General features: G+C 40.9%; 1 protein-coding gene across 1 annotated transcript in view; it reads left to right on the top strand.

Moving 5' to 3' along the window:
- Positions 1-9,145: 9,145 nt before the first annotated feature.
- LOC147786157 (uncharacterized) overlaps positions 9,146-14,558 on the top strand; it is a 49,812-nt gene continuing 44,399 nt past the window's right edge. Inside the window, exon 1 of the mRNA XM_087120899.1 lies at positions 9,146-9,650. Within this exon, the coding sequence (XP_086977025.1) occupies positions 9,161-9,650 (490 nt within the window). The 5' untranslated portion in view covers positions 9,146-9,160. The remainder of the gene's footprint in view (positions 9,651-14,558) is intronic.

Here is a 14,558-nt window from a genome sequence, read left to right as displayed (position 1 = left end):
ATCCACGAGTATGTGTTACCTAGAGTAACAAAGAGATGAGATTAGAGGGTTGTGTCAGAAGAGACATTGTGATGGATTTAGAGGGACCTCATGCATATTGTATGTTCATAAGCATAGGGCTACTTCCCCTAGAGATGATGAGTGCGGACGCGCACCGTATGATGAGAGCGAATGCACACAGGTGCGAAAGCACACAGATGAGGGTGTTCATGAGGTTCATGACACTATGGGGTTCCGCTGACCTCCGGATGTTGCTGCAGATTAGCTTGACCAGAGGGTCCAGGGGGTGTGCGAGCGCCCTGGGGATTCATACTCGCACGTGTGAGTCGTGTGTAGGGAAGTACTACACATCCAATTTGTCCGAGACTGGAGGCCACCCCGAAGATGATTAGAGATAGGTTCCTAAATCATGATTGCATGTGTTTGCATTTGCATGGCCCCTATAGTGTGGCCACTTATTGAGTATTCTTTAAAATACTCAGGCCGTGTGCCACATCATTTTTCAGGTAAAGGCAAGGCGCACTTGTACGGAGGACGACGGCACCGCGAGCAGAGACTGTGGCACGTGCATAGGGTAGATTCATATTTAAATTTCTAGTCTTAAGTTAGAATAGGTTGGTTTGCATTTCATTGTTTTAAATTATTTTGTATTTGTTTTTGTTTTCTCTAAATTTCAGTATTTCATATTTAAACACGTAAGACCATGGCTGTGTTTTCCGAAGAAGAAGTTGTTTTAAATGTTTTTTTTTGAAGTTTACGTTATCAATTATGTTTATGTAAGAGTTATATTTCCGCATTATAGATGAGCATGAGACGTTAGTAGTGACTCTGAGTATGTGAAAATTTAAGGTCGTTACAATTACAGTACGAGAACATTGTGTACTAAAAGTGTAGGCCACTCGTAAAGAGAAACAAAATAGTCATTTATTTAATTCTAAATAGAGAAACATATTTGTATGACAAATGTAATTTTATAAAGAAGTTCAAATAGAAGTTCAAATAGAAGGACATACACCTTTAATAAGGTGAGATAGTGTTAATTAGATAGTTCCAAGTGAAGCGGTTAATAGTTAACAAAAGTTGTTAACAATTTAATTTCACTTGAGAGTTGAGTGGATCATAATCAATCCTGATCATTAATTGGATAAGCCTCATCGTAGTTGGAGAATTATGAGATGATTCAATTCTACTAAAATTCAAATTGTCATGTTAGATGACCAATTTGAAGGCTTATTACTCAATAGTTTTGAGGGATGATGATGAAAGATAAATAAGTTAAAATCATAAAATCCAGGGATTTGTAGATGTTCATGATGAGATTAAACTCATAGGATATGAATGGATCTACAGAAGGAAAATTATGTATAGATGAGAAGATACATATCTTCAAAACATGACTCATGACAAATAGTTGAACTTAATAACATGACTCATGACAAAGAGTTGAACTTAATGGGAGAAAGTAACTAGAAGTAGACTTCTCTCATATTTTCATTTAGAGTCTATTATTATTCTGGGATTCATTTTTATATGAAAGATGTTAAATGAATATTTAGAATTCTTTTGTGAAAAGATATAAGGGGATGTATCTACACATATTATTATATGGATTTATTATTAAAGTTTAAAAGCAAAAGGTTTGCTAAAAAGAGTAAAAGTTCATTTTTGAAATGAATTTAACCTATAGATTTTTTAATAGAAGGTTCGATAACCTATGACTTTAAATAAATTGTAATGAGCTTGTTACAAGAAAATTATTGATTAGTGGATTTTCTCAAATTTTATGTTGATGACACATTACTCATTATGATGATCTAATCTCTCAATCTAACATAAATAGACTACCTAACCAATTCCAAATAAATGATTTGGGATAATTCTGTATCTCCTAAAAATAAAGATTTAAGGATAAACGTCAATATTGTCTCATGTATATTATATTGAATAAATTGTTGTCAAATAAATATTTGATGCAAGATGTAATAGCCCAACAATAAATAAAGAAATAAACAAATAAACAAATAAAAATAATTATAAAAATATTTAAATTAATAATAATAATAAATAAATAAATAAATTAATTAATTAATAAATAAAAACCTTTTCCCACTTCTATCCACTGACCTCTCATCACTTCCCACAATTATCTCTCCTCAACCATGCTTACCTTAGAAAATAGTTACTGCAAAAAGAAAAAGAAAAACTTGAGAAAAAAAAAAAAAGAGAATGTACTTTACCCAGTTGAGATTCACCCGAGATTTACTTGAAGATAGATCTTATCCTATTTTTTTTAGAAATCACAACTAATTATAGTTAGATCTTCATTGAATTATTAGAATCATCTAGCTTCGAGTTAGAAACTAAATGTCAATCATTTATACTATTCTAGTCAATCACGTCAGATTCCTAATATTAGATTAAATTTTTATCATTTATACTATTCGAGTCAATCACGTCAGATTAGTAATATTAGATTAAATTTTTATCATTTATACTATTCTAGTCAATCACGTCAGATTAGTAATATTACATTAAATTTTTATCAGTAGCTAAATGAATAGATTAAAGATAGAATGACCAAGAAGGATGCACAAAACAAAATGTAACGATAGGAGTAAAATACGTTCACGAAACGTTAAGGTTAGGTTACATACCGGAGTGATATGGATAAGAGAGATTGATGGAAGAATACGGTTAGGTTACGGGTAGAAAGGGATAGGTTTGTGATAGATTGATAGAACGATAGCGTTAGGTTATGTTCTTGTGATGATATGACTAAAGTGCGTTCACGTAATGATATGTCTGTGATAGGTATAAGAATGTTAAGGGATAGGTATAAGAACGTTAGCTTACATACCGGAGTGATATGAATAAGAGAGATTGATGGAAGAATACGGTTAGGTTACGGGTAGAAAGGGATAGGTTTGTGATAGATTGATAGAACGATAGCGTTAGGTTAAGTTCTTGTGATGATATGACTAAAGTACGTTCACGTAATGATATGTCTGTGATAGGTATAAGAACGTTAAGGCTATGATAAGTTGGAGAAAGATATGACTATGAAGTGTTTACGTTATTACTTGTTTATGATATGCTACATTGTGATGCAATATGTAAGGCCCACATTTTGGGCCCACGACAAAATAAATAAATAAATAAACCTAAGGTTCAGTAGGAGGAAAACCCATTACCCTAGCCGCCACCTGCCCGCTCTTTTCTTCTTTTTTTTGTTTCACGTTTCTCCCTTTAGCCACGGCCCCGCAACCGATTGCTTCCACACCATTCCGCGCCCCTTCTCATATTAGACAACATCCGCCCAACACCACATCGCCGCCGCAAGGCAACGACATCGTCGTTGCCAAAACCGACCTCAAGAGGGTTAGACGTAGCAAAGGTTCAACGCCTACGAAGGAGGAAGGCTCGATTCAAGGGGAATCGGATCGTCGTTGGTTAGGAAACGCCAAGAACGCAGCTTCTCAGGTAAGGGACTCACCTGTTGAAAATAAATGTTTTGTTTTTTTTGAAAATGGGTCGAATGGAATCGTCTATAGGCTAGGTGCTGGGTAACCCATTGCCGGGAACAATCTGATCTTTGTGTGTAATGTTATGCAACCTGGTTGACATGTATCCTGATTGCTATGTATTCTGATTGTCCTATGTTCTGATTGGCGTATGTTTTGATTGTCGTATGTTCTGATTGCCTGCATATTCTGATGGTTGCGTATTCAAATGGTTGTGTATTCGGATCGTAGGGTAATGTGGTTAGGTTGGGCAGTCGACGATATGTGTCTATTGCCGACATAATGGGCTTGTAGGTAGACATGAGTAAGGGTTGTGGTAATAGTTACTCGCTGTGTGTTTCGGGTAACTAGCCACCACTAGTCACCTTTGGGGTGATTACAAAAAAAAAGGACTGTCCAGTAATGGTTACACGCTGTGTGTATCGGGTAACCAGCCATTGATAGTCAATGGGAGGAAATAAGGAGGTGAGGTCCTCGTGGAAATGGTTACACGCTATGTGTATCGGGTAACCAGTCGTTGATAGTCAATGGGAGGAAATAAGGAGGTGAGGTCCTCGTGATAATGGTTACACGCTGTGTGTTTCGGGTAACCAACTAGGAGTATCCTCTTTAAGGATTGAAAGTGGTGGTGGCAATAATCACCTGCTGCGTGTTTTGGCTAATCGCCTTATGACGATTCATATCTTGACCCCCAATAGGGGAGTTCCTTCCTAGGTATTTTTATACTCACCCTGTTTTTTTTTAAATGATTTTTCAGGCGAAGCTGTGGCACGGAGGTGACGAGTAGGATGCCAAAGTCAGTCATGGGGCGATTCAAGAATGTTTATGTTTTTGTTTGTAGTCCCATTTTTGTGGGAGAGACGTTTCTACTCTTTTGTAATAATTTAAACTATGATGTGGACGCCTAGTTTGTGGGAGCTAGGCGGCCAACATCCGCCTTTCTTTGATTTAAATTTCCTCCTTGTTTTAAATAGTTTTAGGCTGCATTGTTTTGCTCGATTTTGAAGGGGTACCCCGCACGTGATTTTTAATAAAATTCTGCATGATTTTCATCCTTTTTCCAAATAAATTGCATTTCCTTTCATAATGACCCTGACCGCTACCGTCAGGATAAGTCAGGTCGTTACAGTTGGTATCAGAGCCAAGTTATAGGATTCTGTAGACTGCTTACATCGTAAGCCAAAGAGTCGCCCATGACTGAACGGCAAACCTCGTCACTTCCAGGTACGCTTGGCCATAAAATATGTATTGTCAAAAAAACTGAAATTACATTGGTTATCCTAATGATTTTTGTGCGCTTGTCAATCAAAATTAATGGATAATGCATGTTGCCTAATGGATGCATATGAATTGTCATGTAGTGATATTTGATTGACTATCATGTGTGGCTTTGCATACTTGTCAGGCATGAACTAGTGTAGAATACAAGGAACAAAAAAAAAAAAAAAAAAAAAAATTATGCGGTAATTAATTGTGGATTAGGAACGAAACAAGCGAAAGGATGGCTGGCCAAGTAACAAATTGGGGAGGTAAACGTGCTCGAAGCGGGTCGGCAAGGGTACAAGAGGACCCTCTTTGGGGGCCCCACTTCAAGAACAGTCAGTGAATGTGAACCCAAATCCGGAGATAGGAGTTCCCCCATCTGGTCTACCGAGAGCAAACATTGATACTACGGAAGTACCTAATATGACTATGATGATGGGACTGATGCAATCTATGGCACAGACAAATGGGCAGTTGACCCAACTGATCCCGACCTTGGCGCCAAGTGCCAGGCTGACGACCCATCACAACCCGGGAGACGTTGATGCATTACAAGAAAGCAAGTATTTTCGGGCTTTCAAACGTCGGGACCCTGAAGTATTCGAGGGAAAATCCAAGGACCCTGTCGTAGCTGAATTATGGTTGTCGGCTATTGATGAAATTTTTCGACGCATGAGGTATCTGGAGGAATATAGACTGAGTTGCGTGACTTATTTGTTACGCGAAGATGCCAAACTGTGGTGGCATTCAGCCTCCCGGGCGATTGCTGCAGACGAGGACGACATCACCTGGACACAGTTTTGAAAGGTGTTTCTTCGAAAATACTTCAAACCAGTGGTGCAATATAAGAAGCAACGCGAATTCCTAAGCATAGAGCAGGGAGACAGGTCAGTAGAGGAGTATGAGCGAGAGTTCACCCGTCTGTCCCATTTCGTCCCATTAATGGTCTCAACGGAGGAGCTGAAAGTAGAGTGTTTTGTTATGGGTTTGCTGATATCCGAGGGGTGGTGTCAGCTCACGATCCACTTGACTACGCAACGGCACTCCGACTGGCCGAGACGCTCGATGTTAAGGAATATCCAACAGAAGATGCCCAAACCCACCCAAACACGTCGGGTGACCAGAAGAGAAAGAGAGAGCAGACGTCCCCTACTTCCTCAAAGGTGTCTTGGCACCAGGCTAAGACAAATTTAAACCAAGAGTGCAGACAACCAAAGGCTTGCCCACAGAACACGCCACGTGACAGACCACGTTGCTCGAACTGTGGGAGACGTCACCCAGGACAGTGTCGGTTTAAGAACAGGGTATGCTTCAACTGTCACCAAGAAGGCCACGTTGTCACGCACTGCACCCAAGGGAGAGTAGCTAGTACCAACAGACCCCCTGGTAACCAACTGACCTCAAACCTGAGGCCAGCTCCGCAACAGGGGCGAATGTATGCTACCACTCGTCAGGAGGCAGAAAACTCCAACACTGCAGTCACAGGTACGCTCTTTATTCTTGGGTATTACGCACGGGTCTTATTTGATTCCGGGTCAACCCACTTTTTTATCTCCACTAATCTTGTAAAACACGCAAGGGTAGAAGTTGAACCGCTAGGATACGGGTTGTCTGTGGGTACCCCAGCAGGGGTAAGTATGGAAGCCTTCGAGAGGGTAAAGGACTGTCAGTTGTGTGTGTCAAACCACACGATGGATGTGACGCTGATAGTCCTAGATATGGCCAATTTTGACGTCATCTTAGGGATGGAATGGTTAGCTAAAAACCATGCATCCATCGATTGCTTCAACAAGGAGGTGATGTTCAGACCTCCTGGTCAACCAAGCTTCAAGTTCAAGGGGACCAGGGAGGGAACGGTCTCGAGGATGGTCTCGGCATTAAAGGCAAGTAAGATGTTATCTCAAGGTGCTTGGGGGATATTAGCTCATGTGGTGGAATTAGGGCGAACTGAGGCGAGCATTAACTCAGTGCCAGTAGTGAGAGAATTCGTGGACGTGTTCCCATAAGATCTCCCGGGCCTACCCCCAGAGTGTGAGATGGAATTCAAAATTGTACTTGAGCCAGGAACAACCCCTATATTCAGAGCCCCATACAGAATTGCCCCTGCTGAACTGAAGGAACTAAAGTTGCAACTTCAAGAGCTACTAAGCAAAGGCTTTATACGACCAAGTGTGTCTCCTTGGGGAGCCCCAGTGATATTTGTGAAGAAGAAGGACGGCTCTATAAGCTTATGCATGGACTATTGGGAACTTAACAAAGTGACAATTAAAAACAAGTATCCTTTGCCCCGAATCGACGACCTGTTCAACCAGTTGCAAGGAGCAGTTGTGTTCTCAAAGATTGATTAACGGTCAGGCTACCATCAGTTAAGGATTAAGGAGAGTGATATCTCAAAGACAGCCTTTCGCACGAGGTATGGACATTACGAGTTTAGGGTAATGTCGTTTGGCTTGACCAACGCTCCAGCAGCATTTATGGGGCTGATGAACAAAGTGTTCAGGGAGTTTTTAGACAACTTCGTGATCGTCTTCATCGATGATATCCTGGTGTACTCCAAGACTAGGGAACAACACGAGGAACATCTCCGGAAAGTGCTGACCACTCTGAGAACGAACAAGTTGTTTGCAAAGTTCTCCAAGTGTGAATTCTGGGCAGAACAGGTGGGATTTCTTGGGCATGTAGTTTCAAGCATAGGAATCACCGTAGACCCAACAAAGATTGAAGCGGTGACGAATTGGCCTCGCCCGACCACAGTGACGGAAGTACGAAGTTTCCTTGGACTAGCAGGGTATTATCGGCAGTTTGTGCAGGATTTCGCCAAGATCGCCACCCCCCTCACTGAGTTGACCAAGAAAGGAAAGTCGTTCACCTGGAATGATCAGTGTGAGGTTAGTTTCAAAGAACTCAAACAGAGGTTAGTATCTGCCCCGATACTCACTGTACCGTCAGGAGATGGAGGCTTTGTAGTATACAGCGATGCTTCAAAAAGGGGGTTAGGATGTGTCCTCATGCAACGTGGGAAGGTTATTGCCTATGCTTCACGTCAACTAAAAGAATACGAGCGAAACTATCCCACCCACGACCTAGAACTCGCAGCAGTGGTATTTGCATTGAAGATTTGGAGACACTACCTTTATGGAGAAAGGACCCAAATTTTCACTGACCACAAGAGCCTCAAATACTTCTTTACTCAGAAGGAGTTGAACATGAGACAACTCAGGTGGTTGGAGTTGGTTAAAGACTATGACGTGGAGATACTCTATCACCCGGGAAAGGCGAATGTGGTAGCGGATGCGTTGAGCCGAAAATCAGCACACATGCCTGCCCTAATCACTACACAAAAAGCGATCCAGCAGGATCTAGAACGCGCCGGGGTAGCGGTGGCCATGGGGGAGGTCGCCGCTCAATTGGCCCAGTTAACGATACAACCGACCTTGAGGCAACATCTTATTGATAAACAGCATGGTGATCCGGATTTGGTTGGAAAAAGACGTTTGATAGATGTCAATCAGACAGAGGAGTTTTCATTAACAGCTGATGGGGGGCTCTTGTACCATGGGCGGTTGTGTGTGCCAAATGAAGAAGAACTAAAGGTAGAAATCCTAGCCGAGGCTCACCACTCGCCATTCGCCCTGCATCCTGGCAGTACCAAGATGTATCAGGATTTGAAACGACATTATTGGTGGCGGAATATGAAACGTGATGTGGCCGAGTTCGTGAGCAAGTGTCTGGTTTGTCAACAAGTCAAAGCCCCAAGGCAGAAGCCGGCAGGGCTATTACAACCACTTAGTGTACCTGAATGGAAGTGGGAGAACATCGCCATGGACTTTATCGTGGGATTACCGAGAACGGCCAAAGGCTACACAGTTATATGGGTTGTGGTTGATAGGCTCACAAAGTCAACCCACTTCCTCCCAGGGAAGTCCACTTATTCCGTGGATAAATGGGCTCAGTTGTACTTGAAAGAGGTAACAAGATTGCACGGGGTACCGGTATCCATTGTGTCAGATAGGGATCCCCGTTTCACATCAAAGTTTTGGAAAAGCCTTCAGAAAGCGTTGGGTACACGGCTAGAGTTTAGTACAACATTCCACCCACAGATGGATGGGCAAACTGAACGTTTAAACCAGATTCTGGAGGATATGTTCCGAGCCTGTATGTTGGACTTTACCGGTAGCTGGGACACACACTTGCATCTCATAGAGTTCTCTTATAACAACAGTTATCAAGCGACGTTGGGTATGGCACCTTTCGAGGCCTTATACGGGAAGAGGTGTCGATCCCCATTGTGTTGGGATGAAGTGGGAGAACGCAAGCTGTTGGGCCCCGATTTAGTGCAAGCAACTAATGAGGCTATCAAGAAAATAAGGGCTAGAATGCGTACGGCACAAAGCAGGCAAAAGAGCTATGCAGATGTGAGACGAAGAGATTTGGAATTTGAGGTGGGAGACAAAGTATTCCTTAAGGTGGCTCCCATGAAATGCGTTTTTAGGTTCGGGCGCAAAGGGAAGTTAAGCCCACGCTTCATTGGATCATTTGAGATCTTGGAGCGAGTGGGACAAGTAGCTTACCGGTTGGCCCTACCACCTATACTCTCAGGAGTCCACAATGTGTTCCATGTATCGATGTTGCGACTATACATATCTGACCCATCACATGTGATAGATTTCAAACCTCTACGGTTGGATGAGAGTTTGAACTACGAGGAGGAACCAGTGCAAATTGTGGATAGAGAAGTGAAAACCTTACGTAATCGAGAGATCGCATTGGTCAAGGTATTATGGCGGAATCACCAACTGGAAGAAGCCACTTGGGAACGAGAGGAGGAAATGATGAGCAGATACCCTGAGCTCTTCAGAGCGGAAAGTAAGTAGTGCAAGCCTTATGTATTTAAGTGAAGCTTTCGAGGACGAAAGTTTCTTTTTGGGGGGATATTGTAAGGCCCACATTTTGGGCCCACAACAAAATAAATAAATAAATAAATAAACCTAGGATTCAGTAGGAGGAAAACCCATTACCCTAGCCGCCACCTGCCCGCTCTTTTCCTTCTTTTTTTTGTTTCACGTTTCTCCCTTCAGCCACGGCCCCGTAACCGATTTCTTCCACACCATTCCGCGCCCCTTCTCATATTAGACAACATTCGCCCAACACCACATCGCCGCCGCAAGGGAACGACATCGTCGTTGCCAAAACCGACCTCAAGAGGGTTAGACGTAGCAAAGGTTCAACGCCTGCGAAGGAGGAAGGCTCGATTCAAGGGGAATCGGATCGTCGTTGGTTAGGAAACGCCAAGAACGCAGCTTCTCAGGTAAGGGACTCACCTGTTGAAAATAAATGTTTTGTTTTTTTTGAAAATGGGTCGAATGGAATCGTCTATAGGCTAGGTGCTGGGTAACCCATTGCCGGGAACAATCTGATCTTTGTGTGTAATGTTATGCAACCTGGTTGACATGTATCCTGATTGCTATGTATTCTGATTGTCCTATGTTCTGATTGGCGTATGTTTTGATTGTCGTATGTTCTGATTGCCTGCATATTCTGATGGTTGCGTATTCAAATGGTTGTGTATTCGGATCGTAGGGTAATGTGGTTAGGTTGGGCAGTCTGACGATATGTGTCTATTGGCGACATAATGGGCTTGTAGGTAGACATGAGTAAGGGTTGTGGTAATAGTTACTTGCTGTGTGTTTCGGGTAACTAGCCACCACTAGTCACCTTTGGGGTGATTACAAAAAAAAGGACTGTCCAGTAATGGTTACACGCTGTGTGTATCTGGTAACCAGCCGTTGATAGTCAATGGGAGGAAATAAGGAGGTGAGGTCCTCGTGGAAATGGTTACACGCTGTGTGTATCGGGTAACCAGTCGTTGATAGTCAATGGGAGGAAATAAGGAGGTGAGGTCCTTATGATAATGGTTACACGCTGTGTGTTTCGGGTAACCAACTAGGAGTATCCTCTTTAAGGATTGAAAGTGGTGGTGGTAATAATCACCTGCTGCATGTTTTGGCTAATCGCCTTATGACGATTCATATCTTGACCCCCAATAGGGGAGTTCCTTATTGAGTATTTTTACACTCACCCTGTTTTTTTTTAAATGATTTTTCAGGCGAAGCTGTGGCACGGAGGTGACGAGTAGGATGCCAAAGTCAGTCATGGGGCGATTCAAGAATGTTTATGTTTTTGTTTGTAGTCCCATTTTTGTGGGAGAGACGTTTCTACTCTTTTGTAATAATTTAAACTATGATGTGGACGCCTAGTTTGTGGGAGCTAAGTGGCCAACATCAGCCTTTCTTTGATTTAAATTTCCTCCTTGTTTTAAATAGTTTTAGGCGGCATTGTTTTGCTCGATTTTAAAGGGGTACCCCGCACGTGATTTTTAATAAAATTCTGTATGATTTTCATCCTCTTTCCAAATAAATTGCATTTCCTTTCATAATGACCCTGACCGCTACCGTCAGGATAAGTCGGGTCGTTACAGTTGGTATCAGAGCCAAGTTATAGGATTCTGTAGACTGCTTACATCGTAAGCCAAAGAGTCGTCCATGACTGAACGGCAAACCTCATCACTTCCAGGTTCACGTAATGATATGTCTGTGATAGGTATAAGAACGTTAAGGCTATCATAAGTTGGAGAAAGATATGACTATGAAGTGTTTTCGTTATTACTTGTCTATGATATGCTACATTGTGATGCAATATGTCATGGTATGATGTGTATATGATGAAATGTTATGTTAAAAGCATAGAACGTTATGTTAGGTCTCTTAAATTGTGTGTATACAACATGATATGAATGACATGAAATTACGATAAATGACATGAAATATAACCCCGTTAGAGTTATGTATGATTTGAGAACGGAAGAATGAGAAACGATATGATATGAATGATGAACGATATCTGAAACGATATGAAAAATGATATGATATGTACTTAATGCTAGCGGGGTTGTATTAAAGGATAATGAAGTTGTAGAAGTAGTGGGGACCTCATGCATTATGTGTGTTCATGCATCTTGGGGGATACCCCTATCCCATCACGAGGGTACGGACGCGTACATCCAATGGTAGGACAACGATCGTTATGCTTTGCATAGCGCTGCCGTGACGGTTACTAGTTCTAACGGGTCCCGGCATAAGGGGCTCCCAGAGTATGTCCACAGGATATGAAAAGTGGCCTAGCAGTGTGCGAATTAGCTGGTGAGCCCATACTCGCACGTATGGGCTGTGTGTAGAGTATATGGTACACGTCCACGATTACCCGTTAGGACAGCACCGTAGGGAAAACGAAACGAAACTAAACAAAAGATAGGTCCCATCGTTTCATTGCATGTGATTGTTGCTTTTAACCCCAATAATGGGGTCACTTACTATGTATTTCTTTAAATACTCAAGTCATGTGCTACTATATTTTTCAGGTTAAGGTAAGGCATTACTGTATGGCTGACGACGGCATCGCAACTCGAGATCATGGCACATGCATAGGACAGTGGTATTTATTTTCTTAGATTTAGGCTAAAATAGGATTGTAATAGCCCAAAAATAAATAAAGAAATAAAGAAATAAAAATAATTATAAAAATAGGTAAAATAATAATAATAAATAAATAAATAAATAAATAAAAATAAAAATAAAAAATAAATAAAAATATTTCCCCACTCCTCTCCCCTAACCTCTCGTCCCTTCCCACACTTATCTCTCCTCAACCATTCCTACCAAAAAACAACAATGGTTTGAGGAGAAGTAAAATGGGCTGTGCACATTTAGAGATTTTTGTCAGTTATTACAGTAAAATCTTATCTCAGATTTTCTTTTCTTTTCTAGTTATGTTATAAGAAATTAATTTAGGATCAAATCTTGTTTCATATCTTAACAGTTCCAGTAATAATAACATCCCATATCCATTAGATTTTTGTTAGCATTTTAAGTTATACCAGATAAGGTTATAAAGTTAGATTAATAAAATTTTAGTTGGCAGATCTATAAACTAGAAGATCGTATCCAACCAATCCACTTACAATTGAACTTACAGTTGGCCAGTAATATCTGTTTACACAATTGAAAAACCTACTTACATAATTAAAATAATTAGAGAGAGAGAGAGACAGGGAGATTGAGAAAAGATTTGTTGAACGGGATTTAACAATAAAATAGGAAATATCAAAGAGCAATTTGCTCCTTCAAATTTTGTCTAACACCAAATATCAGAATTTTAATATGTTGTTCAATGTAAATTAGAGAAATAATTTTATAGAGTTCAAACTTGAAACTAATGCCATGAGCTCATATAGGTTGACTCAGATTTCAAAGAACGGAATCAAACTTTCATTAAAGATATATTTTGTGACAACGACTTAAGCTAGCCAGGTAAGTGACCTTACTATCGGCATGGTTATATTTTATGTTGACACGTGCCCGTGGTTCTGCACGTGTCATATATATTGATATGTGTGAATTCTCTGTGGATCGATATGCTTCCTATATGTTATGTTATGTTATAATATGTGGTTTGTATGATAATAATTATGGTACGATGTGCTGAAGGATATGTTTGAGATAGGATACGAGAAAGATGCACAAAACGAAATGTAATGATAGAAGTAAGATACGTTCATGAAACGTTAAGGTTAGGTTACATACTGGAGTGCTATGGATAGGAGAGATTGATGAAAGAATACGGTTAGGTTATAGGTAGAAAGGGGTAGGTTTGTGACAGATTGATAGAACAATAACGTTAGGGTACGTTCTTGTGACGATATGACTAAGGTACGTTACGTAGTGATATGTCTGTGATAGGTATAAGAACGTTATGGCTATGGTAAGTTAGAGAACGATATGACTATGAAGTGTTTACGTTATGACTTGTTTATGATATGATACATTGTATGCTAGGTTATTGTGCTTAAGTACGTAGTTATGTGAACGTAAATGTATGCTATGTATGCTTTGAGTTTGATGTGATGTGTAATGCATGTAACGATATGAGGTCCTTGAATGATTATGGCATGTTTGTATGGAATATGTGAATGTGAACAACATGAATTGTATGAAATGAAACACGGTAAACTGTCTTGAACCATAACCCCGATAGAAATGTGTATGAAATGTGAAATGAAACTGAGAATGACATGAAGCCTGGAACGTGACAGGGGGGTTATGATCATTAAAGATAAATATAGAAATAGGAGGACCTAATGCATTATGTGTGTTCATGCATCTGGGGGGATACCCCCATCCCATCACGAGGGTACGAACGCGTACATCCAATGGTAGGACAACGATCGTTCTGCATTGCATAGCGCTGCCGTGACGGTTCTAGTTTCAACGGGTCCCGGCATAAGGGGCTCCCAGAGTATGCCCACCAGATAAGGACAGTGGCCCAGCGGTTTGCGAACTAGCTGGTGAGCCCATAATCGCACGTATGGGCTGTGTGTAGAGTATATGGTACACGTCCACTATTATCCGTTAGGACAGCACCGTAGGGAAAATGAAACGAAACGAAAGTTAGGTCCCATCATTTCATTGCATGTGATTGTTGCATTTAACCCCAATAGTGGGGTCACTTATTGAGTATTTCTTTAAATAATCAAGCTATATGCTACTACATTTTTCAGGTTAAGGCAAGGCATTCCTGTACGGCTGACGACGGCATTGCAACTCGAGATCATGGCACATGCATAGGATAGTGGTATTTATTTTCTTAGACTTAGGATAGAATAGGATGTTTTAAACTTGAACGCTTATTTATTTTATTTCGGGTCTTTTGTTTTGTCGT

Source organism: Cucurbita pepo, unplaced genomic scaffold (assembly GCF_057944985.1).
Source record: "Cucurbita pepo subsp. pepo isolate OVF unplaced genomic scaffold, ASM5794498v1 scafford_5, whole genome shotgun sequence".
NCBI classification, from domain to species: domain Eukaryota; kingdom Viridiplantae; phylum Streptophyta; class Magnoliopsida; order Cucurbitales; family Cucurbitaceae; genus Cucurbita; species Cucurbita pepo.
The sequence above is the reverse complement of the archived record's forward strand: the minus strand, read 5'-3'. Positions and strand labels throughout refer to the sequence as shown.